The sequence below is a fragment of the Neoarius graeffei genome, chromosome 1, assembly GCF_027579695.1.
Source record: "Neoarius graeffei isolate fNeoGra1 chromosome 1, fNeoGra1.pri, whole genome shotgun sequence".
In the NCBI taxonomy this organism is placed as follows: Eukaryota; Metazoa; Chordata; class Actinopteri; order Siluriformes; family Ariidae; genus Neoarius; species Neoarius graeffei.
Genome location: NC_083569.1, coordinates 97,107,223 through 97,134,373, shown reverse-complemented (window position 1 = coordinate 97,134,373; position 27,151 = coordinate 97,107,223). Strand labels below are relative to the sequence as shown.

Sequence of the window (27,151 nt, the reverse complement as noted above, 5' to 3'; positions counted from 1 at the left end):
GCAAGTTATTGCTTCTCGGTCTTTTGGCTAAGATCAAGTGTAGTATCTGTTTTTATCAGTTTAATATGTGAGAGGACAAGCAATTAGTGTTTCTTTAAAGTTCACCCACTTTTCCTTTCATCAATTGAATATTTGAGAGAATAATGGTTAGAAGTGGAACTTTTGTTTTTCTTTCTCTAAATTTTTGTCGCTTTCCTCTTTTCTTATGTCCATCATAAAAAAAAAAAAATCCTGGACTGATTCCAGTCACTCGAGCAGGAGCTGTGTTGCAGGAGGAAATCTTTGCTGGCACATACGTGTCCATCTCATGTTCTAGCTGGTTTCCTTGCAACATTGTTTGCAAACAAAATAAGATTTAGCAATAAAGCTAACCTCCATACACTCGTCAAAGAAAATCAAAGAATGTCAAATACTCTGCCAAAATGTACACAGTATATTTTTATTCATAACATATATGACCTGTTTTTTTTACTAAACATTACATTTTAATTTAATTGACATTTTAGTTCATAATTGTTCAATAATATGTTAATGCATTGATTGGTATTTCTTAGATTTAATTGTTAAGTAATTTAAGCAATAGATAATTAATTTTAAGCTTGTATTTTTTAAGCATGATGCCTGAAATTTCCAGAAATAAACACATTTTTTCCAAACAACAGCAGCTCTTTTGTTGTGTTCTCCTCTTCATGATCAGACATGATTGAGGTTTAATTAGTGCTGATTGGCTTTATGTAAAACGTAAAACATATGCTCAATTTCAGTGACTGACTGGAAGTCAATTACACTTGGATTTTTCCAATTTTTTGTTCATTTGTATCGAGTGGACATAACAGGCCAAAATGGGACAGTGTAATGTGGTGAATAATAATAATAATGTTATTATTATTAATACATTCAGCTTATTAATATTATTCGGCTTATAATGTTGCCATTGCATGTACTATAATACCCAGAATCCTTGTCAGCCATTCAGAAATGTGGGTATGTTTTGAAAAGTTTGAAATGCGAAAAGTGCAAAGATTATCAGTTATGCCCAAGGCTTTAGGGAGGGTCTCTGGAGTCTATGGAATACTGTGCTCTCACATTACTACAATACCCATAAGTCTGATCTCCCAAACAATCAGAAAAGCAGGAGTTTTCACTAACCAAATCACTTCATATACAAAAAGTGAAATAAAAGCTATATCAAATTACAATAGCTACTTGTAATAGTTCGAGTTGGGGCCAAAAGCTTCCCTATACAACCTACACCATTCAATCTCACAGCTCCACACATTTCAGGTTACTATACATTTCTTTCGGTAGCTCAACGAGGCCATCTACTTCTGTTTACATCAGAGGTCATTTTAAAACAAATGATTAAAGACACATTTATTTCTGCTGAAATTAACTATATAAGCATTCCAGTGAGCCAAACATTATTGACACCAAGTTAACAGTTTCTGTAAATAGTCTGGAAGGTTCCAGAAATTGATGTAATGAATTTGAGAAGCTTCTGTTTGGCCAGTTGTCATAATTAGGGGTTACTGGGAATGCACAAGTTTGGTTTGTCCTTAGGAGCATAATACAGTACAATGCAATCCAGTACAATACAGAAAAAGTCTTGGGACCACATAGACACTGCATCATTCAAGAAAGAGGCACACATTTTAACTCCCAGGGATGAACAAACATTGGTCCAAAAAGTTCAACTGAAACCCAAGACAGCAACAAAGGAACTATTAAAGGAGTTTCAGACATTAGGTATTAAATTTTGTAAAATAGAGCTGTCATTAAGAGTCCTACATCATCATGGCCTGAAAGACTGTCACACAAGGGAGAAGCCCGTACTCTAAGGCCAGCAGAAAAAAAAGCCAGACAGTGTTGTAACTTTTGGAGAAGTGTTCTCTGGTAAGATTAAACAATAACTGAACTGTTTGGCCATAATGATTAGCACTATATGTAAGACATTTTAATTCACAGAACACTATCCCAAGTGTGAAGCATGGGGGTGGTAGCATCAAAGTCACAGTGTCCACAAACTTTGACAGTATCGTTGGCAGGGCTGCCAGAATGAATTTTAACACTCTTGCTGCGTGTGCTGTGAACATGTGCACATAAAAGTGTAAGGCTTGAGGCAAATAATATCACCTGGTTGTCTTGAAGCCATTTTGTTACAACTTTGGAGTTTTGCTTTGGATACTTGCTTAGTATTTCTAGATAATCCTCCTTTCTCAGGATGCCATTGCTGCTGAACCACGTCATAGCTCATAACCAGAAAGTTGCTTGGACTTCAACTTTATTCTGACGCCCCACTGCCCAAGATGTGCTGCATGGTTTTGACACTCTCACTGTGTTTAGTGTGAATGTAGGGTAAACCATCCTGACTATTTTTTTTTTAAATCATTGATTTGACTTCATGCTAACTTTGGAAAGTCTCCCTTTCATGACTTAGAAGATTCCTATATTAATTAACAGAAGAAATGACTCAATACATAGCGAAAAGAGATCAGGAAATTAGGCCTGTTATATTCAATCTGCTTCTGGAGAAATACTGACTGACATGTTGATTCACAGTCTCAGATTAGTCATTTGCAATCTGATTTACATTAAAAAATATGAACCATAACTTCATATCTTATAAAGAACATTGTGATTAATTGAAATTCTGATATAAAGAGATTATCTTTCTGTCTTTCATCTATTCTTCAGCAAATATGTGACTTTCACTTCCAGTTAATAGCAGTTAAAAGATGAAATATTCTTGTGGTTTGCTTTCTATTCTAGTTGAGCTGTGTGGCTTTAACCAGAGAGAAATGAGGAAATGCTCTGTGCTTCACATTCTCAGGAAAGTCAAAATTAAAAGAGTCACAGATGCATGTTCCTACCACTGCTGGTTTCTGTGGCATGTGCCATGGCTTTCAGCGCAAACACCATCAACACTCAATGAGATGAGCTCATAATGAAAGGTGAACATTATGTTAGATGTCACTTTCACATCTATAGCATCTCACTGATGACGCATTACTGTGTGCCACCAATAAATGCATCTCAACAGAGAGAGTTCAGAGAGGAAATAACCCAAAATGTGTCCATACCATCCACGGGCAGTAAGTAGAATTAATCAGAAACTGAAGCCCAATAACACAAAAGCTTTGAGTCCAGTGCTGTGCTCACCTGATCTGGATATTTTATTTGATAGTTTAGTGAAAATTGTTAAACAGTAATCAAGATGCAAAAAGGAGGAAAATCCTGAGACTCAGTGGAGGTTCAGTGCCACTAGTGCTTTACTAGTGCAATAGTGAGCCTTAGTTCCCTGTTTCTGTGAAAATCTGTTTTTGTGTGTTGTACCTGCCTTTTTATTTGGAGTATGGATCTGCTGACTTTGATATTGTCTTCCTGTACTCTGACCTCTGTTTTTAATTATGGTGAAGATCATTGGTTTGCCCTGAATAAAGGACACACTGAGTTTATTCACTTGTGTCCTGTCTGACAGCAACATTCACACCATCAGACTGTGAATGAAACGATATATTTGCTCCTTTGGAGAAAGTTAATAATTTACATCACTCATTTCAGGCCTTTTATTCACAGCTCTAACAGGAAAACTGATGATCTGCTTAAACTTTAGGCTCAAAAAACACATCACACCTAAATGTTCCTTACTGCTGACCAGTTACTGTTATTACTGTCAGCAACACCAAGACTTTTTAGTCTTTAGTACAGAAACCACAACAGCTTCTCTCTCTCTCTCTCTCTCTCTCTCTCTCTCTCTCTCTCTCTCTCTCTCTTTCTCTGGGCATGCGTGTGTGTACACTTCCCCTTTCAGTACTTATTGTTTTATTCCCCCATTATATTTGGGTATGTGGAGAGATACTTCTTATACCATTGCTATAATGCACATAATGCGGATCATGAGTGGTGAAATTATTGTGTTGATGGAGAAAATGTGTTGCATGTAATGAATCCAAATAATGGCACCCTCTCCCCCTCCACCCCCTCTCTGATTGGTATTAAAGAACACAGGAAGTTTCAAGTCTTTAACACAGATGCCACACGTTTATTCAGTCATTCAGTCAGTCATCAGAAGGGCAGGATGGAGCTCCGTCCACTCTGTGTGATGCTCTGTGAGTAAATGTTCTCTGTGTGTCTTCATTACACTGATTGGTGGTGAATTAAGTTTTGAATTAACAGGCTGAGAGTCCTGTCATCAGGTTCTGTGTGATTATTTCATTTGTCTGTAGCTAAGGTTTGAAACTGAATTTCACGTGAACAGTGCATTCTGATGTTTTTTTGGTGTGTTTAAATCCGACCCAATTTATTTTATAAGGGAAATATTAAATAATAATTAAACAAACACTATTTTCAGCAAGTGCATCCTGGTGTGTCTCAGTTGTGCAGAACATATAAAGCTGATATTTTTAACTGCTGTTATGCACTGGGAGTCAGTTTAGGATTTTATATTTTATATTTTATTCTGCATTTACTTGGAGAGATTTTCTGCACTTTATCATCTGTAAAGTGCAGAAAGTTGCTTTTGCAGATACTATGGGGCAGCACGGACATGCTTTACAAACGGCGCCCCATAAGATACACTATAAAACTCTGCAGGTCGTAGCCTCAGGCAGGAGACTGTGCCAAGCAGACAGGAAATCAAGTGACTGAGTTTATAAATGTGAGATATTTATATTCATCGAGACATGGCACCGTCTTCAACATCAGATCAGAATAGATGCTGATTTGAATAAATCTATTGGGGGATTTAAGATCATTCAAGTCTCGGGCACAGACTGATTTGAATTGTTTTCAATAAAACTTCAGCTCTGCACTACACATGAGTGCAGGCTTATCACAGGTTTATATTAAAGTTTGCTCACACTTTTTTTTGAAACTTCAAGTGTTAAAAAAGCAGACACTGTGAAAGAGGAACAACTGTTTATAGCAGCTGTAGCATCAGCAGTAACAGGAACTAAATTGAAAAGTTAGAAAAGTTGGAAAGTACTGCATGCAATTCATGAATAAACTTCAACTTGTAATTGATGGCAAATTTGTCTGGTATAAGAGGAATTAAACTCTCCAAGACAGAGAATACAGTAATTGAAAATAATCTACTTTGGGATGGTAACAGTACAGCTGCATCACACTGGGCCACATCACACTGCCCTCTCATCTCATCTCATTATCTCTAGCCACTTTATCCTGTTCAACAGGGTCGCGGGCAAGCTGGAGCCTATCCCAGCTGACTACAGGCGAAAGGCGGGGTACACCCTGGACAAGTTGCCAGGTCATCACAGGGCTGACACATAGACACAGACAACCATTCACACTCACACCTACAGTCAATTTAGAGCCACCAGTTAACCTAACCTGCATGTCTTTGGACTGTGGGGAAAACTGGAGCACCCGGAGGAAACCCACGCGGACACGGGGAGAACATGCAAACTCCGCACAGAAAGGCCCTCGCCGGCCACGGGGCTCGAACCCGGACCTTCTTGCTGTGAGGTGACAGCGCTAACCACTACACCACCGTGCCGCCCTCACACCGCCCTATTGTTCATTATTTTCCTTCATCAGCAAACCCCAACTTTTTTATCCCTGAATTAAACTGTCATTTCTGTTTCTCTCCCGAACTTTAGTGCTGACTGGACTCATCCACTGTTCACAAACAGGTGATTTATCTACATTTCATTTATTGCAATTTTTTTTTTATTTGCCTTCAATATTTACGTAAAACTCGGCCTGTTCATTTCATAGATGATTAAAACAAATATCTCAAAATTTGTAAAATAATAAGTGATAAATGCATTCTTAATTTGAGACCAGTGGAATGTTATAAATCTTTCTAATGTGTCAAAGACTGTAAATCTGAGACGTCTTTCATTTTGGGGACGTTTTTCATTTCAGGAGCGCTAAAGGCCACACTCACACTGCAGTCTGGTGGGACAGAAGTATTCAGAGGAGAGAATGTCACCCTTAAATGTGAAATAGAGGGAGAAGACGAGTGGACTTACATCTGGTTCATGAATGAAACTGAAATTTCTACTATAAAGACAAGTGAATACACCTTTATGGTGAATGATGAGGCTCCATTTACCTGCATGGGAACCCAGACTGTAGATGGCCCACAGATCACAGAAAAGAGTAATCCTGTTCGCCTGTCTGTGTCAGGTAAGTTTGTTCATCTTGATATCCTGAGGGGATGAGTAAACTGGTAGAATCGCTCCCTATGAGTTTACTGTTTTGTGTAATATTTTGTGTTCAAACTTTTCAAGCAGCAGGCGACAGTTTTCACTGATGTTTCCTCTGATAAGTAATATTTTTGTTGCTGTAGGTCTGCATAACTAGCTTTGCCACCTGGTGAGCGAAGTATACACAAATAATCATAACCTCCTAATGAGTAGCATAGGACTTAATTACAGGGCAGGATGAGGAAGTATTCTCGACAATCTCAATTCAGTTCAATGGACATTGTCACAAAGCAGCTTGATACAAATCCAGATATAAAATTTTAAACTTTTTAACTTGCATAATGAGCAAGTCAGAGGTGACAAGGAAAAACTCTGTGATATGACAAGATTTAAACCAGATTTCAAAGGGATCCCATCCAATAGTGCAAATTAATGCTAATTGTTATGTTTGGGGGGCGGCACGGTGGTGTAGTGGTTAGCGCTGTCGCCTCACAGCAAGAAGGTCCGGGTTCGAGCCCCGTGGCCGACGAGGGCCTTTCTGTGCGGAGTTTGCATGTTCTCCCCGTGTCCGCGTGGGTTTCCTCCGGGTGCTCCGGTTTCCCCCACAGTCCAAAGACATGCAGGTTAGGTTAACTGGTGACTCTAAATTGACCGTAGGTGTGAATGTGAATGGTTGTCTGTGTCTATGTGTCAGCCCTGTGATGACCTGGCGACTTGTCCAGGGTGTACCCCGCCTTTCGCCCGTAGTCAGCTGGGATAGGCTCCAGCTTGCCTGCGACCCTGTAGAACAGGATAAAGCGGCTAGAGATAATGAGATGAGATGAGATGTTATGTTTGGGGTTTTCTTTGGGAGGCCAATTCCCACTCATCAGGCAGTTCTCTGCTATCACATGACAGCAACCAACCAAGGAGGGCAAAGGCTATCATATGCTTTCTCTGAGGCACTTGAAGCCAAGCAACTACATCTGTTCAACCTGCAGGTCATGTAATATCAGGGAGTGGCATCACACACTCCAAGCAAAGCGCGATCCACTCTACTCTGTATGCATCAGCTAATAGACACCCATGATTGGCTACTGTTGCTGATAGGAGTATGCCACGCCTCCCTGTCTGTAGAGAGAGTATGCTTCCTCTTTGACAGCAGAACCAATTTTGGTCTCTTGGCCTCCTGGCCATCGATGGCTGTGGCCTAACAGTGAGTTTGAGATTCAAACTGACAATCTCCTGATGACAGGGCAAACATTGTTTTTGTGGTGTGACTCTGTTGCACATCATGCTCATGCTTACGGAAGCCACCAAAACACAAGAGCATGTTGGGTAACAGACTCGTGCAGCAGAGAAGGGTATTTTGGTGGAAGCCAGACAGCAGCAGGAGCAGTGATGACATACGCTATTTTAATTATTAAAAGCATGCTCTATTATTCATCAATCTTAATGTATTAATAACATTCAATAAACTTCATGGCAGTTTCAATGAAATTAGATAAAAAATAAGATTATAGTAATGGGGGAAATGACATTTTATCTGACAAAACTAAGCCTAGTTCTATTTCTCCTCCTGCAATAAACAGTTGGACCTTATCGACTGTCACCTTGATTATCCCTGAGCTCAGTGTAGTGAGAGAGCTTCTAAACAATAATGGGGAAAATGCATGATTTTGATTGTTTAATCCTGTTTCCCACCAGCTGGTAACATGTATGTAAATTGATTACACAAACGAAAGGATGTGTTCATTTGCTCATTTATGGTTTGATAAATATGCAAATAGAATGATGTCAGTGACTTTTAATGAACACCATTATCATACACGTTGCATATAACGTCTTGTATTTGTGTTGTGCTAAATATCCATGAGTATTTGGATCAGCATGGTTTACTTATATTCCAAGTTAATGCTTGCAGAGAGGACACTTTTCTGTCTTACCTATGAAGAGCTTTGATGGGCTTTCAAATGCAAGAAAATCTCTGATTGATTCAAATGGTTGTTTTTGATTAGCACTGAGGCTTCCTCTATTACTACTATTCATTATGGACAGTGAGAATGAGTTTTGCATTGTTGATATACACTTGCCTCCTGTCGAAAACAGCGTTTTTTCCTCCTGCCTCTAATAGCATTTTTTTTGCACATAATGTTTGTGCAATTTGACATCTATCTTCATTTGTGCACTCTATCAAGACGTCCATCAATCTGTTATCTAAATCACTTATCTATCAGGGTCACAGGGGAAGCTGGAATCAAACTCAGGTGACTTCACCCTCAACAGGTTACCAGTCTATTGGAGGGCTAACACAGAGACAAATAACCATTTACACTCACATTCATACATATGAGCAATTGAGAGTAGTCAGTTGATCTTATCCACATGTATATGGACTGTGGGAAGAAGCCAGAGCACTCAGCAGAACCTCACCCAGGCATGGGGAGAACAAGCAAACTCAACACAAAAAGGCCTGAATTGGTCACAAGGTTCGAACCCAGAACCTTCCTGTTGTGATGCACCACTGTGCCACTCCTCTCAATATATATTTAATTTAAAAAGATTATTTTAGAGATAAACTAGTGGGAGAATTTTGGCAATGACAGTGTTGGAAAAAAAAATATAAAATCTTTTGAAGTTTGATTACCAATGGTGGTCTCTTAATTGTTTCCATAACTGTCTATGTATGAGATCAAATTCATGTCAAAATGATTCTAAGCTTGTGATGTTCGCATGTGTGTAAAAAGAAAAAAAATTGCTGCTGTATAAATATTTTGTGCGTGTGTTAAAAGGTTTTGCACACACACATCTTTTGTACACATGTCAAGTTTTTGAATGGACACACAAAAACCCTCCCTTCATGTACAACATGACATTGAAGTTACAAGCTTGCGTGATTCAAGTTACAAATACGAATTTTGGCAGTTTTTTATTATGCCAGAATTATGTACCTACTAACTAGTCAATTAGCACACTGCCTACTGACCATCCAGTCAGAAGGCAAAAGATTCTAGCATGGTGCATTCTCATTACTTCCCTATGGCCATGTACTGCTGCCGTTCCAGAAAAAGAAAAATGGATCATTATGGGCAGAGATATAGTTCCTTTATACTATGTGTTAACATGCGCACGATGGCTGCCTCACATATCCATCCTGAGTCCGTTTGGTGCGTCTGTTTCGCATGCCCCAAAAATGAACACTTCGTACCTGCAAGAAGCAATACATGCATGAATGGTTGGGGCAGTGTTGGGACAAAATGGGGATGTGACATCTCATCTCATCTCATCATCTATAGCTGCTTTATCCTGTCCCACAGGGTCGCAGGCAAGCTGGAGCCTATCCCAGCTGACTATGGGCGAGAGGTGGGGTACACCCTGGACAAGTCGCCAGGTCATCACAGGGCTGACACATAGACACAGACAACCATTCACACTCACATTCACACCTACGGTCAATTTAGAGCCACCAATTAACCTAATCTGCATGCCTTTGGACTGTGGGGGAAACCGGAGCACCCAGAGGAAACCCACACGGACACGGGGAGAGCATGCAAACTCCACACAGAAAGGCCCTTGCCGGCCGCTGGGATCAAACCCAGGACCTTCTTGCTGTGAGGCAACAGCACTAACCACTACACCACCGTGCTGCCACGGGATGTGACATGACTGGGTCAATAGGCATGTCAGCAGTGACATGGGTGAAAGTTTTCAAGACAAGCAGAGTGACCAAGTCTGCAATTACCCACATTGCTGCCGCATAGTAACAAATATTTTTGTCAAAACAGTCGGGGAGAGATCAGTACCATTTTAAAACCTGATGTAGAAACCTCAAAAATAAATGGAAACAAGTCTGAGACGGTTACATAAAATGCTGGAAAAACTGATTTGGACAGTTCTGATGGTGTGTTTATCAAGTGGTTATCAGACACCTGAGCAGGCTAAGCAATTTTGTCAATCATTGGTCCACTGAGATCAATTTTCCAAAGAATAATATGCTGTTTTACATCTTGCCTCTCGCCTCAGCAAAGCTGAAATCAGAATGTTGCTTCACTTCATATTAATGCCAGCACCAACTGCGTTTGAGTTTAGGAGCTAAAATGCTTCAAATTTTACATGCATCAGATATCAACAATCACATTGCGTGCCAGGTGTTAACATGACACTATGGTTCTTGACACCAAATGAAGAGGTCATCAGCAGTCCTTCACCAAGCCCTACATCTGATCCGGGTCCTTCACCTGGCCCATCTACCTCGACATCCGAGCCCTCATCCAAGACCTCCTCTGAGCCCTTTACCTCATCCTGAATACCTACACCTACTCCCTCTGCCTCATCCAGAACGCCTACACTTCAAAGAGGGAGGAAGCTAGCCCAGGAGGAGCATGTAGGCCAGAATATATACAGCAGCTTTGGAAATTACATTACCATGTTCCTTAAGGAGCTGCCTCCAGATTGTGCAAAGTGATTGATGGAGGAGATTAAGCAACTTAGAATGGTGACATTTGTGTGATCAGTTTTCTGTCACTCATTTGCATATTTGTGATATCACGTGTAGGTCAATTAACCTGTTGAAGTGAGTGTCCCGATTCTAGTTTGTGAGCTTGGCAGGCTATTTCCTCTGCAGAAGTATGAGATGGGGAGGGGGCCCGGGTACAGGCTGACCTCAGCTCTCTCCATTGGAAACCTGAGGTAGAGGGAGTGGGTGAAACTCTTACCTCCAACTTTGTACAGGACTAATGTAGTTAGTGAAGAGGAGAAACACACACACAAAAAAAAAAAAAATAAATAAATAAATAACGGTATGTAGCCATGCCATCTCTTGTATAACACTTATGATGATTAGCCTATGTTGCTTGCTATGCTTTTGCACATGGTTTGGGGGAAATGAGGGAATGCGAGACAGGCTTGTGACAATTCAAGGTTTGTTGTATTTCGCTTCCTTTCACATTTAGCAAGTTAATTTTACTCTTAGCCTGCATGCACACACAGTGCAGGCTGTATAACCTCTCTCTCTCTCTCTCTCTCTCTCTCTCTCTCTCTCTCTCTCTACCCGCTTCTCCTGAGAGAACACGAGACACACAAAAATAAATAAATACTCATCACATGTTACCTGCTGTATCTACCTGCCTCTGTCATGGAGGTCTAAGTAGCCAAAAAATATACTTCCATGAAAGAAGTTGCCTTCAATGCTTTTATTGCACAGAAACAATGCAAGCCTGAGTGATTTCTGGGAAAACACTGAAGTCTAAGTTTCTTCCTTTAGTTTTTAAGTCGGGTCCTTTTTTGGGCGAACCGCCCAAGGACCACACCAAAACAAAATGGTGGCTCCTATTATCTCATCTCATCTCATTATCTCTAGCCGCTTTATCCTGTTCTACAGGGTCGCAGGCAAGCTAGAGCCTATCCCAGCTGACTACGGGCGAAAGGCGGGGTACACCCTGGACAAGTTGCCAGGTCATCACAGGCTCCTATTAAAATCATTGTAAAAAGACTGTCTTTGTTTGAAACACAGACTTCTGATTGGCTGCCCCAATATGGGAATTCTCATTGGATAAAACATATTTACCATGATTTTTTCAAAAGAAAACAGACATACTAGCAATCATCATATGACATTCTAAGGGTTTTACTACTTAATTACGAGTCTGTGTTTGTCATGCCAAATGCCTTTACAATGATAATGGAGAACACAAGATGATCACATTTACGTGAGGTCGTGGAAACATTTAAACTCAAAATGTACTTAGGCTCAGCTGAAAGGACCTTGATGTTAAAATACCTCCCAAGTATGTCAATCGTAAATTCATTCTAAATAATACAACATTTTCACCATGCTCTCTCTCTCTCATATCTCATCTCATTATCTCTAGCCACTTTATCCTGTTCCACAGGGTCGTAGGCAAGCTGGAGCCTATCCCAGCTGACTATGGGCGAAAGGCAGGGTACACCCTGGACAAGTCGCCAGGTCATCACAGGGCTGACACATAGACACAGACAACCATTCACACTCACATAGTGAACCATAGTGTCTCACGGTCAATTTAGAGTCACCAGTTAACCTAACCTGCATGTCTTTGGACTGTGGGGGAAACTGGAGCACCCGGAGGAAACCCACGCGGACAACATGCAAACTCCTCACAGAAAGGCCTTCGCCGGCCACGGGGCTCGAACCCGGACCTTCTTACTGTGAGGCGACAGCGCTAACCACTACACCACCATGCCGCCTCCCCCCCTCTCTCTCTCTCTCTCTCTCTCTCTCTCAAAAAAAAAAATGTAGCAAGCTAAAACAGTTTGTGTGTGTCTGTGTATGTGGGGGGTGTGTGGGGGTGTGTGTCTGTCTGTGTGTGAGGGTGTGTGTGTTTCCGTGTCCCCAGTGTGTGACTGGAGGTGCGAGGCTCATGCAATGTTGAAATGGGACAGCAGTCTTTCTAACCTAGTCAACAATGTATCAAAAGTATAACTGTGGATACAGAGACAGACATCTTCACACCTTTTGTTGCCCCAGAGATAGAAAGCCGGGAATCCCAACACATTCTGAAGCTTAAAACCACAAGCTTGAGACAAAATTCTCTCACACCTCCTCTCTGTCCACAGCGAACAGTCCACTGTTGGAGTGTGAAGTAAATTTTCTGTATTCCCTTTGAATAAAGATGCAAGCAGGCACAAACTTGGAGAAGAGAAGAGGGTTTTGTTGAAACTTCAGGTTCATACCCAGGTGTTGCCCCTCTGAGCGCTTGTTCAGTGCTCACACTCTCTCCCTACATCCAGGCTTCTCGCTTCCAGCCTTCTCCCTCACAGCCTTGTCCCTCACAAAACACGAACAAAGAAGGTCTGGGTTCGAGCCCCGTGGCCGGCGAGGGCCTTTCTGTGTGGAGTTTGCATGTTCTCCCCGTGTCCGCGTGGGTTTCCTCCGGGTGCTCCGGTTTCCCCCACAGTCCAAAGACATGCAGGTTAGGTTAACTGGTGACTCTAAATTGACCGTAGGTGTGAATGTGAGTGTGAATGGTTGTCTGTGTCTATGTGTCAGCCCTGTGATGACCTGGCGACTTGTCCAGGGTGTACCCCGCCTTTCGCCCGTAGTCAGCTGGGATAGGCTCCAGCTTGCCTGCGACCCTGTAGAAGGATAAAGCGGCTACAGATAATGAGATGAGATGAGATGAGAAAACATAATGAAACATATAATTGAAATGATTGGCAAGTTGTGGCAGAGTTTTCTTACATACAGTATACATAGTCTTCACTGCCGTCACTTTCAATCTGAGCCGACGTTGCGGCGAGTCTTGATGTTCAGTGCATAGGCTACTCATGTATACATTGTAGCCACTGCGCAAGGCTGTTCCCCCCCATCGCGCTCCTGACCGCGCTCTGACTTTTCTAACCACTAGCACAGTGAGATGGATTAATGTTTCCCTTCTCTGCAGAAGACACGTCATTTTTGCTATTAAAAAAAGAGATGCATTGGGTTGTTTGTGTCGTTTCCCTGCCTGTACGTCTTAATGCAGTAGTGCTCATTTAGGCTAGTTGTTTTCTTGTTTTTAAAATGAAACAAATGTCGATTTATTGTATTCTTCCCCAGCAAGCTTAGGAACATCACTGCTCGAATATCTGCTAAACTATCATTTTAATGAGAGCACGGGTAGACAAACTAACATTTAAACACAACTTCGTTTTATTTAAGACCTTCCGTGTCAGGTTCCAGGCTCCGCCGAGCCGAGACGCGGGGTGCAGCTGCACCACTGGTGCAGAAAGACCGCATGCTGCAGGATTTCCTCCCTATGAAGAGAGTACTAGCAGGGTCGGGAAATCCAACTTTCAGAGGCTCTTGCCGGCTTCTGATCACTTCCCTGGGAGAAATGTTTCAGAACTTTGGCTGAAGTGGCGCTGGTTATTCCAGTCTCCAGTGTCGCAGCAGAGCGCGGGTTCAGCCTTCAGAATAAAATTAAAACGTCAATGAGAAGTCGTCTGTCCGAGGCAAAGACGCAAAATTTAATGACAATTGCCTTGGCAGCAGTCTCCATTGACGACTTTGATTATGCACAAGCGAGCTCCCAATTTAAATCCATGCGGGCCAGAAGGAAGGTTTGAGCTCACACTGTAAAAAAAAAATTCCGTAAAAAACCGGATAAAGTCCTGGCAGTAAATTACCAGTAACTTCTCCGTTTACATTACGGCCCTTCCGTTTATTCTGTAACGGAGAATTCCGTATTTTTAGAGTAAATTCTCTGTCCATTCACAGGTATTTCTGTTCATCATAAAAAGGAGAATTCCGTAGATTTACAATACATTCTCCGTTCATTCACATGTACTCCCGTTCATTATAGAAAAGGAGAATTCCGTAGATTTACAATAAACTTTCTGTTCATTCACATGTATTCCCCTTCATTATAAGAAAGGAGAATTCTGTGGATTTACAGTAAATTCGGTTCTTTCACAGACACTTCTTTTAGTGGAAAACTGATAACCCCTTAGATATAAAGTCGATTTCTGTCCAAACTAGGAAAAAAATGTCTTAAGGACAAATATATGAATCTGAATATGCATTACCAATATGTGATAGTTTAATATATATAAACAGAGATTGTTTTTGTCATCTACACAAAGTTAAGTCTTTTAATACAGTACATTACACACGTCTACACAAGGTGAGATGCCATTTTAGTAGTTTATTTCAATAATTCATGCTATGAATTCAGAGATGTTATCTTCATCAAATATTCATTATGACTAGCACACTGACATTTTTAAGAACATACAAAAAACACAAAATGATTTGATATTTGTACCTTTTAAATTGGATTGAAGGGACAGGTCTATGGGAAGTCATGCTGTTAATTCACAAATAATTAATTCAAGAATATTTAACACCACCACAAATTTCATCAAGTATTCATTATGACTAGCACCCTGTCATTTTAAGAACGTCATGCAACATACAAAACCCACAAAATGATTTGATATTTGTAACTTTTAAATTGGATTGAAGGGTGAGGTCTATGATTCCCAACAAACAGGTTTCAAAGTCTCTTAAGAAAGAACAAAAAAAAAGAAACACGCACCTAAACGATTAAGGGGTGGGAGTTGAGGGGCATTCCAGACCTCAGCAGAAACTCAGCTTTGTGTGTGTGTGTGTGTGTGTGTGTGTGCGCGCGTGCGCGCACATGCATGCAAATGTTCACATTTCCATCCAGGGGTTTTCAAAACTGTTCAGTTCACACAAGAACTTCAGAAGTCTTGGGGGCAAGTGAGGGTGTTTCTTTCCCTTCTTCTCAGCCTTTGACCCTCGTTCTGGATTTATTCCCAGGAAAACTCTAAAAGAATATTTAAAGTATTTTTAGATATGCTGTTGGAGTGATGTTATGACTTAACACATAGAATTTGCTTATGCAAGCTAGTTGAATCATACACTTTGGGGCCTGACCCGCACGGATTTTATTGAAACTTGAAACTTTTATTGAAACTTGGTATGCCTTTTTACTGGGAAGGTAGAATCCCAGAACTACGTTTGCCTGAGTCTGGCATCAATAAAAAGGGAGAAAAAGCTAAGAATGTCTAATTAAGAGGGTGGTACACTGTACATTCATCCTTGTTTATGTCAATCAATCACACAGAGATTGTTTGGATGATGTCTTATCTGGCTCTACAAATAGCTCAAAGAGCAGGGAATACAGCGAGCAACAGAATATGAATTATGAGATGTTAATATACTAAATATTGAATATAGAAAAAGTTGTATTTTAAAATTAGTCAGTTTTTGCCTAGGACAGGATAGGTAGGATATCATGTCAATTTCATCAACAGAAAGTGTGGTCTTGGTCTCTAGAGTCATTGCAGAGATAATGCGACTTCTAGAGTGAAATGAGTTGTAGTAAAGTTGTAATAGAGTAATGCCAGAGAAGAGTACCCCAACTGACAGGAGTTCCCCATCTGACACTCCACCCAAAATGCTCATGCTATTTTGGGCGGAGTGACAGGTTGGGTACGTACCGTATATCAGGTGGGCTAACCTTCTCTGATACTACTGTACTACTACAACTACTTTATTACAACTTATTTCACCCTAAACGTCAAATTATATGACAAGGACCAAAGACCAAACTTTCAGGAGATGTTATAATACCCCAACTTAAGTAGAAAAATGACTCATTTTAATGTAGCTTTTTAAAATTCAAATGACAATATTTTAATATCTCATAATCTATCATAATATTCTGATGATTGTTGTATCCCATGTTGGTTGTGTAATTTGTAGAGCCAGAAAAGAGCTTCCAAGCTAAATCAAAACCATTTCTATGTGACTTACCCTGACAGACATAATCAAGGATAAATGTATGGTGTCCAACACTATTAATCAAAACTTTCTTAGTCTGTTTCTACCTTAAAGGCGCACTGTATTTAATACTGTATTTCCAGAATTAATTCTGCCCATTCACAAATGTCACCTTGTTCACAAATACTTACCACCACCATGAAATTTTAAGTATTCATAATGACTCGGAAAATTGCACTTTTCATTCATGAAAAGTGGGATCTTCTTCATGTCCGCCATTTTGAATTTCCAAAAATTCTACATTTTAAGCTGCAAAACTTATACTATACTATACAATACTTTGGTACATTGGTTTATTACTTACGTAAATATTCATTAAAATCAAGTTTCATTAAAATCAGCCCCAAAGCGTCTGATTGCACATGAAATGAGCCTAATGGATTCATTGCAAAACAAATTGTAAATAGTTAGTACAATATTTAACCCTTTGAGACATGGCCTTATACATTTGCTGTTACCAGAATGGCAATGACCAAGTCGTAGTGCAGTACTAATGGCCCTCTGTTAGTAGTGTAGTACTGTCCAGTGAAGAAAATCACCGGAGCATCTCAGATGTGGAAAAATCTTTTTCTGCTTTTATTGAGCAGTGCCAAACTAACGTTTCGACGTTACCGCGTCTTCATCAGAGTCGAAAAAAACCCGATGAACGACTCTGATGAAGACGCGGTAACGTCGAAACGTTAGTTTGGCACTGCTCAATAAAAGCAGAAAAAGATTTTTCCACATCTGAGATGCTCCAGTGATTTTCTTCACTGATTAGAACTCAGTCCTTTCCCGTGACGCACCAGATAGTGAGGAACAGGAGCGCGGTGGATCTACTTTTCTAGTGTAGAGTACTGTGTTTGTTAACTTTACAATGACCATTACAGCGTTCCACTAGTGGAACGGTGTGCATTATGGGGCTGCACTTTATTTTCAATTCTCACAAAATCAGAATTGGCAGAGGCTGAAAGTTGAAAAACTTTGAGCTTTTGAATTGTGTGTGAGGTGTCAAAATAGAACTTGTTGAAAAGAATCAGGGGACTGTCTAGAATGTGTGTGCCAAATTTCACCACTTTCTTTCACATGGTCCTATTGGCTGCCATATACATTATGGAAAAAAGATCTGTCACAACCATTTACCATACATTTCCATAGGCTGTCATAGACAAAGAATGTGGAGGAAAGATGCTGAATAAACCATATAGTACGAAGGATGAGCGACAAAAAAGGGCCAAACCGTGCCCTTTTGAGTAAAAGCATAAAAATCGGTACACATATCTTTCATGATATTCTGATTAATATAAGATGTGGAGGCGTTGCGAAAAATGCTGAATTTTCAAGATGGCTGCAAAATCCAATATGGCAAACCCATATTAATGAAACTACTGGGCACTTTGTAGTAAAAGCATGGAAAGTGGTACACAGTTACTTCTTCATGTGCTGATTAATAATAGAAATGGAGGCATTGCGAAAAATGCTGACGTTTCAAGATGGCCGCTAAATCAAATATGGCTAACCCATATTAGTGAAACCTCCCGGCACTTTGTAGTATAAGCATGGAAATTGGTACACAGTTCTTGATATGCTGATTAATAACTGTCACAAAAACGTCACAAAAAAAGCTGAATTTGCAAGATGGCCACCAAATCAAATATGGCCAACTACTAGATTGCTCAACATATGAAGCATATTTGTGCTGATTTGCATGCTCCTACTGCAAAGTGCATGGTGGTTATACTAATATGGGTCAGATATATTTGATTTGGCGGCTATCTTGAGAAATCAGATTTTTTTTCTGCTATGCCTCTACTTCTAATATTAATCAGCATATCAAGAGCTAACTGTATCAATTTTCATGCATTTACAACAAAATACCTGATAGTTTCATCAATATGGGTTGGCCATATTGGATTTGGTGGCCATCTTGAAAATTTAGCATCTTTAGCATCGCGACGCCTCCATATCTAATATTAATCAGCATACCAAGATGGATATGTGTACCAATTTGCATGGTTTTACTCAAAAGTCGCTCGAAGTCGCTCGTCTGCCGTACTAAACAGTAGCCTTCACAGCAAAACTGCTTGTGCCCCCCCTCCAAAAAAAACAAACAAAAAAAAAACATAACAGTAAGAGTTGCTTACCTTTGAATGAACTCCAGTGTGAGAGCCATGTCTTTTGGGTACTTTATGTTAAAAACATAAAATGCAGCAAAAGTGTAGCTCAGAGCTACAATCATGGAGCTGATGTGGTTGTTTACGACTTCTTGGTCCACGGCGATTTTGTAATGATGATCACCTTAAACATGTAAAATTCATAAGAGAATATATTAACAAATGAAAACGGGTGGAACACGATACTTAATTATGAACTCCACGGCCACCTTGAAAGTGCTGGCTTCCAAACTTCTATTACTTCATGCACCGATCATAGAGTTTTAGCACACAAGACTTGATGGAAATAAGCCCACCCATTAAAAAGTTATTTCACAAACAAAACAGAGTGAGTTTCTGAAAACAGAACAGACAAGAAGGGAGAAAGCGAATGGGGAAAGAGGAAGAGACAAAGAAGGGAGCGAGAAGCAGGAGAAAAAGACAGGAGAGAAGAAGCATGTGAGGAATGAGGAAGATAGACAGTGAAATCAAATCCATAACACATATTTTTTTTAAATATCAAACAGATTACAAACCCATGGTAAGGATGCAAGGTGTGCTTTGCAGTGGTAGTGCGGCAGCAGCAGATTCCTGTTGTTAGGAAATAAAAGAAGAAATACTGAATAGCTGAATAACTATTTTTCCATCCAGAACAGTATGCCTCATACAAATACATTGTAGTTCATCATGAATAACACAGTGATAAAACATTTATAAACCCACCTCACTTGGGTGGAAGAGTTGTTCAGGCTTTTCTCTGAAGAATTTTGCGATCCCAGAGATCAGCAATATAGCTATTAACCGTCTGTTCAGTTACCAACATGAGCCTTGCTGAGCTAACTTAGCTAGCAACTTGGGCGGCCAAACGGATTGTGGACGCTAAAAATTAAGTAAAAGCGAAACAGGACAACAGAGTCATGATAATGTAGACAAAACTATAACGTATGTTGTAAGTCTATAGAAATCCGATACCCTACATTTACGGGATGTAGATCCTAGCCTATTAAGACATCACAAGTTGGCTGGTAATCTTGACCGCTCTGATAGCTGTCGTGGAAGATATTAAAAAAGACTAGACTCACGACATGATTCCAGGCTGTAGCCGATTAAATTGAACTACATACAAAGATGATTTGATTAACTGTGTAACTTATTATTAATAATACTATTTACCACAGAAGTGCAGTACTCCAACTCACTTAGACAGCAGAGAGCGAGCAAGCGGCGGCTGCGTTCCCTCTGAAGACAGTCTCTCCCACAATGCATTGCGTTCTTCAAAATACGGGTAAATCATCCGTAGAATAATATTACGGAAAATTCCCTCCTAAGAATATGGTAGTTCGTACCTTTTAATTACGGACATTTTTTACAGTGCACGCAAACAGGTCAAATTAGATTGTCACTTAAATCGTTGTAGTGGACTCTTCATATTTTAACTGCAATTGTCTTGCTACGTTGTAAAATAACATTGTTCATACAGTATGCCCGTTAAGGCACAACAGCCGCAATGTTTTTAGCGGAGGGAAAATGGGTTCACAAGTGACCGAACGTCAGAATCTCTGTTCATCTTTTTGCATCATAAATACATAAATAAATGATTAAATAATACAAGCTTGTTCTGTGAATTAATTTTTAAATGAAAATGAGTCCATGAAAACACAAGTTATTAAATAACTATATAGCATTTATAGCCTATATACATTGTCATTTAAAAGTTAAAATAAAATGACAGATAATAACGGACAATGACGGAATTTTTACGACCCTGTCCGTCAAAATGACGGACAATGAAAAAGTCTAACGTAACCACTGCCTCCAACACACACACACACACAGTGCTCGCTGTTCATCTCTCTCTCTCTCTCTCTCTCTCTGTTTAGCAGCTTCTCGTGAAAGAACACAGGAGATACACAAAAATAAATTCCCAGTAATCCAACAAGGGTGAGACTCATCCAGGGGCGATTTCTCAGAGACAACAAGGGAAGCCGAGCTTCCCCTAAAATTCTCTCCCCAAACTGCGGCATCTATGATGTTGAATTCTCATTAAAACAATAACTTGCATAACATAATATATGCCCAAGATTGTATTTACGTTCATAACTATCCTGTAACTTATTTGTGTGATGTCTGACGAACTTGCAGTTCGCTACGAGAATCGCTTTGCTGCCAGGCTGTAACCAGCGTTGCCAGATACTGCTGACGTTTTCCAGCCAAATATGTTCAAAACCCGCAAAAATGCACTTAAAACTGCCCAATCTGGCAACACTAGCTGTAAACTTTCTTATTTCAATGGGCTCTATGTGCTGGCAGCCGGGTATCCGTTGCAGTCTATGAGACGGCTCTGAACAGCCAATTTCGGCTAGTTGTTATTGGTTAAAATCCACAAAATCGTCACTTCCAGGGAAGCTGGGCTTCTCTGGGACTAACAAGACAGTGGGAGGGGCAAGAAGCCGGGCTGATGAAGGATGGTAGTGTTTGAAAGACATGAGGGCGGCGGGCTCTGTACTTCGGCGTCGGCGAGGAACACGGAAGCATGATCAGTCCCTAGCGGATGTCGAGAAAGTGTAGTTGTGTGCCAAAGTGCTGTCCGAATTTCTTTTCATATAAACGTTTCTTCTCATTGATGTCTCTGTACATTACTCTGTAAATAAATGTAAATATTACTCGTTGGGCTCCGTTAACTTTCATCCATTCTATCAGTTTGATCATTCGTGAATTCACTCGTTTATTTCATTTGTAGTTCAATCTGGTTGTAGGCTAGCTTGAGCCTTATTGGGATCTGCAGTGCTAGCTGCTAACAGAAATTGGTAAAGTCTCTGGAAAGCACAACCAGCGAGTATGACAGGGTCACAGACCATTTTCTGGAAAAGGAGCGGAGGGCAGAATTTGTGTATAAATAGTGTGCATCATATAATGTTCATGAATCTGAAGTGTGTTTATTGTTCAGTAATGTTAAGAGAATGGTGGGCTCTGTGTTATAGGTTATACCTGGGTATAATATTCAAGGTTCTGTGTGTTGCATAGCCTACCTGGTTATGAATTTCCAGACTGTGTTGCAGAAGATGTTCAAGGATGTGTTGCACAGCTGGGTGTTGTGTTAAAGACTCTGTGTTGCATATCAGGGTATGATGTTCAAGGCTCTTCGTTGAATAGCCAGTGATTTTTGGATGTTTGATATTTTTGATTAAGGATATGAGGCACTAGCCTGGCAAGCCAGACTATAACATGAAATGTACAAGCAAAAATACTTTCTGCCACTAGGTAGGGTTGTCTAGTTCACTATGCTAATGGGGCACACCTTTCTATGCTTTGATATCCGGCCTACAGGTTTTACGATGAATGCGTAAAATGGGCTTCCCCTGTTTTAAAAACCAGCAGCCGCCACTGGACTCATCATATGTTACCTGCTGGTTCTCCCTGCCTCCTCTCCGTCCACAGCTGATGCCCAACCAAGTCCCTGCTGCCACAATGACTATATTCCATTATCTGTCCAACTAGCTTCCATAACGTTGGTTATAATTTCACACGGTTTCATCATGATAATATTTGTCGCCTCCAGCAAAACGATTACAGCTTAACTAGTACATTATTGATTATTTGTCTCATGGAGGAGACATAAAATTTTTCTGTGATTATACTGTGATTATACACCTCCCCAGGGAGGCATCCAGGAGGCATCCGAAAAAGATGCCCGAGCCACCTCAGCTGATTCCTCTCGATGTGGAGGAGCAGCGGCTCTACTCCGAGCTCCTCCCAAGTGACTGTGCTTCTCACCCTATCTCTAAGGGAGCACCCAGCCACCCTGCGAAGGAAACTCATTTCGGCTGCTTGTATCCGCGATCTTGTTCTTTTGGTCATTACCCAAAGCTCATGACCATAGGTGAGAGTCGGAACATAGATCGACCGGTAAATTGAGAGCTTCGCCTTTTGGCTCAGCTCCTTCTTCACCACGACAGACCGGTAAAGCAACCGCATCACTGTGGAGGCTGCACTGATCCGCCTGTCGATCTCATGCTCCATCCTTCCCTCACTTGTGAACAAGATCCCTAGATACTTAAACTCCTCCACTTGAGGCAGGACTTCTCCACCAACCTGGAGAGGGCAAGCCACCCTTTTCCAGTCGAGAACCATGGCCTCGGACCTGGAGGTGCTGATTCTCATCCCAGCAGCTTCACACTCGACTGCAAACTGCCCCAGTGCATGCTGAAGGTCCTGGTTTGAAGAAGCCAACAGGACAACATCATCCGCAAAAAGCAGAGATGAAATCCTGTGGTTCCCAAACAGGATTCCTTCTGGCCCCTGGCTGCGCTTAGAAATTCTGTCCATAAAAATTATGAACAGAACCGGTGACAAGGGGCAGCCCTGCCAGAGTCCAACATGCACTGGGAACAGGTCTGACTTACTGCCGGCAATGTGAACCAGACTCCTGCTTCGTTCGTACAGAGACCGGACAGCCCTTAGCAAAGAGCCCCAAACCCCATACTCCCAAAGCACCCCCCACAGAATACCACGAGGGACACAGTTGAATGCCTTCTCCAGAGCCACAAAGCACATGTGGACTGGTTGGGCAAACTCCCATGAACCCTTGAGCACCCTATGAAGGGTATAGAGCTGGTCGAGTGTTCCGCGACCAGGACGAAAACCGCATTGTTCCTCCTGGATCCGAGGTTCGACTATTGGTCAAATTCTCCTCTCCAGTACCCTGGAGTAAACCTTCCCTGGGAGGCTGAGAAGTGTGATTCCCCTATAATTGGAGCACACTCTCCGGTCCTCTTTCTTAAAAAGAGGGACCACCACCCCAGTCTGCCACTCCAGAGGCACTGTCCCCGACCGCCACGCGATGTTGCAGAGGCGTGTCAACCAAGACAGCCCCACAACATCCAGAGACTTGAGATACTCAGAGCAGATCTCATCCACCCCAGTGCCTTGCCACCGAGGAGCTTGCAAACCACCTCAGTGACTTTGGCTTGGGTAATGGACGAGTCCACCTCTGAGTCATCAGCCTCAGTCTCCTCAATGGAAGACATGACAGTGGGATTGAGGAGATCCTCAAAGTATTCCTTCCACCGCCTGACAATGTCCCCAGTCGAGGTCAACAGCTCCCCACCCGCACTGTAAACAGTGTTGGCAGAGTACTGCTTCCCCTTCCTGAGGCGCTGGACGGTTTGCCAGAATTTCTTTGAGGCCGACCGATAGTCTTTCTCCATGGCCTCCCCGAACTTCTCCCAGTTCCGAGTTTTTGCCTCCGCAACTGCCTGAGCTGTGGCACGCCTGGCCTGCTGATACCCGTCAGCTGCCTCAGGTGTCCTGGAGGTCAACATGGCCCAATAGGACTCCTTCTTCAGCTTGACGGCATCCCTTACTTCTGGTGTCCACCACCGGGTTCAGGGATTGCCGCCACGACAGGCACCGGAGACCTTGCAGCCACAGCTCCGAACAGCTGCATCCACATTGGAGGTAGAGAACGTGGTCCGCTCAGACTCAATGTCCCCCCCCTCCCTCAGAAGCTGGGAAAAGCTCTCCCGGAGGTGGGAGTTAAAGACCCCCCCCCCGACAGAGTGCTCGGCCAGACGTTCCCAGCAGACCCTCACCATACGTTTGGGCCTGCCAGGTCTGTCCAGCTTCCTCCTCCACCAGTGGATCCAACTCACCACCAGGTGGTGATCAGTTGACAGCTCAGCCCCTCTCTTCACCCAAGTGTCCAAGACATAGGGCCGGAGATCAGATGAAATGACAAAGTCTATCATCGACCTCTGACCTAAGGTGTCCTGGCGCCACGTGCACTTATGGACACCCCTATGCTCGAACATGGTGTTTGTTTTGGACAAACCGTGACTAGCACAGAAGTCCAATAACAAAACACCACTCGGGTTCAGATCGGGGAGGCCATTCCTCCCAACCACGCCCCTCCAGGTGTCACTGTCATCGCCCACGTGAGCATTGAAGTCCCCCAGTAGCACAATGGAGTCCCCAGTCTGAGCACCCCTCAGTACCTCTCCCAGGGACTCCAAGAAGGCCAGATACTCTATACTGCTATTCGGCCCGTAGGCACAAACAACAGCAAGAGCCCTCTCCCCAATCCGAAGGCACAGAGAGGCGACCCTCTCATTCACTGGGGTAAACTCCAACACATGGCAGCTGAGCCTATTGTCCTGAACTCAATAAGGGGAATTTCCAAAGCTGATAATACTTACATACTTTTACTTAAATAAGGTTTTGAAAACACAATTTTATTTGTAGGTGGTACAGTGTTGTAGTGGTTAGCACCATCGCCTCACAGCAAGAAGGTCCTGGGTTCGAGCCCAGCGGCCAACGAGGGTCTTTCTGTGTGGAGTTTGCATGTTCGCGTGGGTTTCCTCTGGGTGTTCCGGATTCTCCCATAGTCCAAAGACATGCAGGTTAGGTTAATTGGTGACACTAAATTGACCATAGGTGTGACTGTGAGTGTGAATGGTTGTTTGTCTCTGTGTCAGCCCTGCGATGACCTGGCGACTTGTCCAGGGTGTACCCCGCCTTTTGCCCATAGTCAGCTGGGATAGCTTGCCTGCGACCCTGTAGAGCAGGATAAGTGGCTACAGATAATGGATAGATTGATGCCCTGGCATCACATACAGCCATCAGGATACAACTATCCTTTGTGGAAGTTCCTACTACCATGACTGGGGCATGGACTCTGATGTGTTTACCACCTATTGCCCCAACACAGTTGTAAATGTTCCATAAATAGCAGAAATCATTCTGGAGCTGCTTCCACTGATCTTCAGTGGGGAAAGTTACAACCTCATCCTCTAGATCAGTCCATATAGTTTTGCTGACATCTTTGACTAAACATCCAAATGGCACTGATCCAAGTTTGTAGCTTGCTGATAAGGCTCGGTAGCTGCTCCTGTTGTTAGAAAGCAGAGGGAGATGGTCAAGTAGTTGATTCCATTCCCCTCAGAATTCTGTTTCCCTTTCCACCACTGTATTACAAGTCTTGTTTATTTGCCAGGTTACCATACGTATTTACAGAGCAAAAATATATCTGTGCGAACAAAACTTTTCACACATGCACAAAATATTTCTACAGCTGCAAAACTTTTTACAAATTGAAACATCATTTCACAAGCTCAAAATCTTTTTGGCATTAATTTAATCCCATATATATATATATATATATATATATATATATATATATATATATATATATATATATATTCAATGCTGCAGGTGGTGCACGTGACATCATCATGGCATGTTTATTGAGTTTACCGCCATGTTGGATGGAAACAAACAGTGGCTGGATTGTATGATTCTGAACAAAAAATCATGATAAATTCCTGCTCTGCTGTTGGGTGTCACAGTCATTATGATGAGTCAAGAGATAGGCTATCTTTCTACAGGAGTCCAGCTGCACCAGTTGATCCTACGAATAGAAACAGGTGGATTGCAGAGATAAATCACAAAGATTTGACTCTGACTGTGTATAGATGGCTATGCAGTGAACACTTCAACTGTAAATGGCTCATCAGCTGTTGTTTTCAATGCAGTTTCATCCTCTGGACTTGATGATCGGAAGTATTTTGCTATTTACCCTTTAAATATCTCTGAACTGAGATAGTAGAGACGCATGGTTACTGCATCCTTTTCAGAAACTTTTTAATCCCTCTTGGAAAATTAGTTTGCGGTTTGCTATTCAGAATTCTGCAAGCTATAAAAATGTTGTACACGAACAAAAAAACATGAATATTGGCTTATTTTGATCATGCTGATTTGTGAATTCAGAAAATATAAACAAATGACCTCAAAACTGTTGGTAATACATTTTTTTCAGTTGATATTTTTATGCTTTTAATGTCAACACTGGATCTCCCCATGACTCTAAACCAATCTCTGCCCTCTTCTTTAATTTTCTCATAAGTATGAGCATCAAAGGTATTTTCTAAAATCAAATAAAAGGTTGCCAGTTTGATTCCCCAGACCAGCAGGAATGGCTGAAGTGCCCTAGAGCAAAGCACCTAACCCCCAACTGCTCCCCAGGCTGCTCTGGGTATGTTGTATATCACTCTGGATAAGAGCATCTGAAAATGCCAGTAATGTAATGTAATGTAAAATCAACATTAGTATTGTCTGCCATTTCCTGCCAAAAGTTGCTAAGCTGCTAGCTGAAGAGGTGAAAGCTATTTAGACTTAAACAACAAATTTCAGAAACAATCCAACAGAACTTTTTACTTTCAATGTCTTTGCAATTTACAAATTATACCACCACTGTAGCCTCCAAGCAAATCTCTGATTCACAGTGAGATGTTTAAGGGCTTCCCATGTAGTCTCAAACAATTGCAACTGGAATAAAAGTATTTAATATGTTTGTTCATGCAAAATAAAATGTCTTGCTCAAACAATTGTAGAGAAATGAATCATTTATGCAGTGACATGGTGGTGTAGTGGTGAACACTGTTGCCTCACAGCAAGGAGGTTCTGGGTTTGAGCCCAGTGGCTGATGGGGGCCTTTCTGTGTGGCGTTTGCATGTTCTCCCTGTGTCTGTGTGGGTTTCCTCCAAGTG

General features: G+C 41.6%; 1 protein-coding gene, 1 long non-coding RNA gene and 1 pseudogene across 3 annotated transcripts in view; 2 read left to right on the top strand and 1 right to left on the bottom strand.

Moving 5' to 3' along the window:
- The first annotated feature begins 7 nt into the window (after positions 1-7).
- On the top strand, positions 8-110 carry LOC132898364 (U2 spliceosomal RNA; annotated as a pseudogene).
- A 3,945-nt stretch (positions 111-4,055) lies between these two features.
- LOC132885538 (immunoglobulin superfamily member 1-like) overlaps positions 4,056-27,151 on the top strand; it is an 80,688-nt gene continuing 57,592 nt past the window's right edge. The window contains exons 1-3 of the mRNA XM_060920300.1: positions 4,056-4,109; positions 5,619-5,651; positions 5,887-6,150. Of these exons, the coding sequence (XP_060776283.1) occupies positions 4,079-4,109; positions 5,619-5,651; positions 5,887-6,150 (328 nt within the window). The 5' untranslated portion in view covers positions 4,056-4,078. The remainder of the gene's footprint in view (positions 4,110-5,618; positions 5,652-5,886; positions 6,151-27,151) is intronic.
- LOC132873590 (uncharacterized) lies at positions 14,798-19,853 on the bottom strand. Of its 2 annotated transcripts, XR_009651581.1 has the most exons (6): positions 19,782-19,802; positions 19,586-19,655; positions 19,332-19,487; positions 19,145-19,199; positions 18,600-18,753; positions 14,798-15,457 (listed from the first exon to the last, which is right to left on the bottom strand). It is a non-coding gene; the product is annotated as an uncharacterized LOC132873590 (long non-coding RNA). The 2 variants fall into 2 exon arrangements; XR_009651579.1 differs by lacking the exon at positions 19,586-19,655 and having other exon boundaries at positions 19,782-19,853.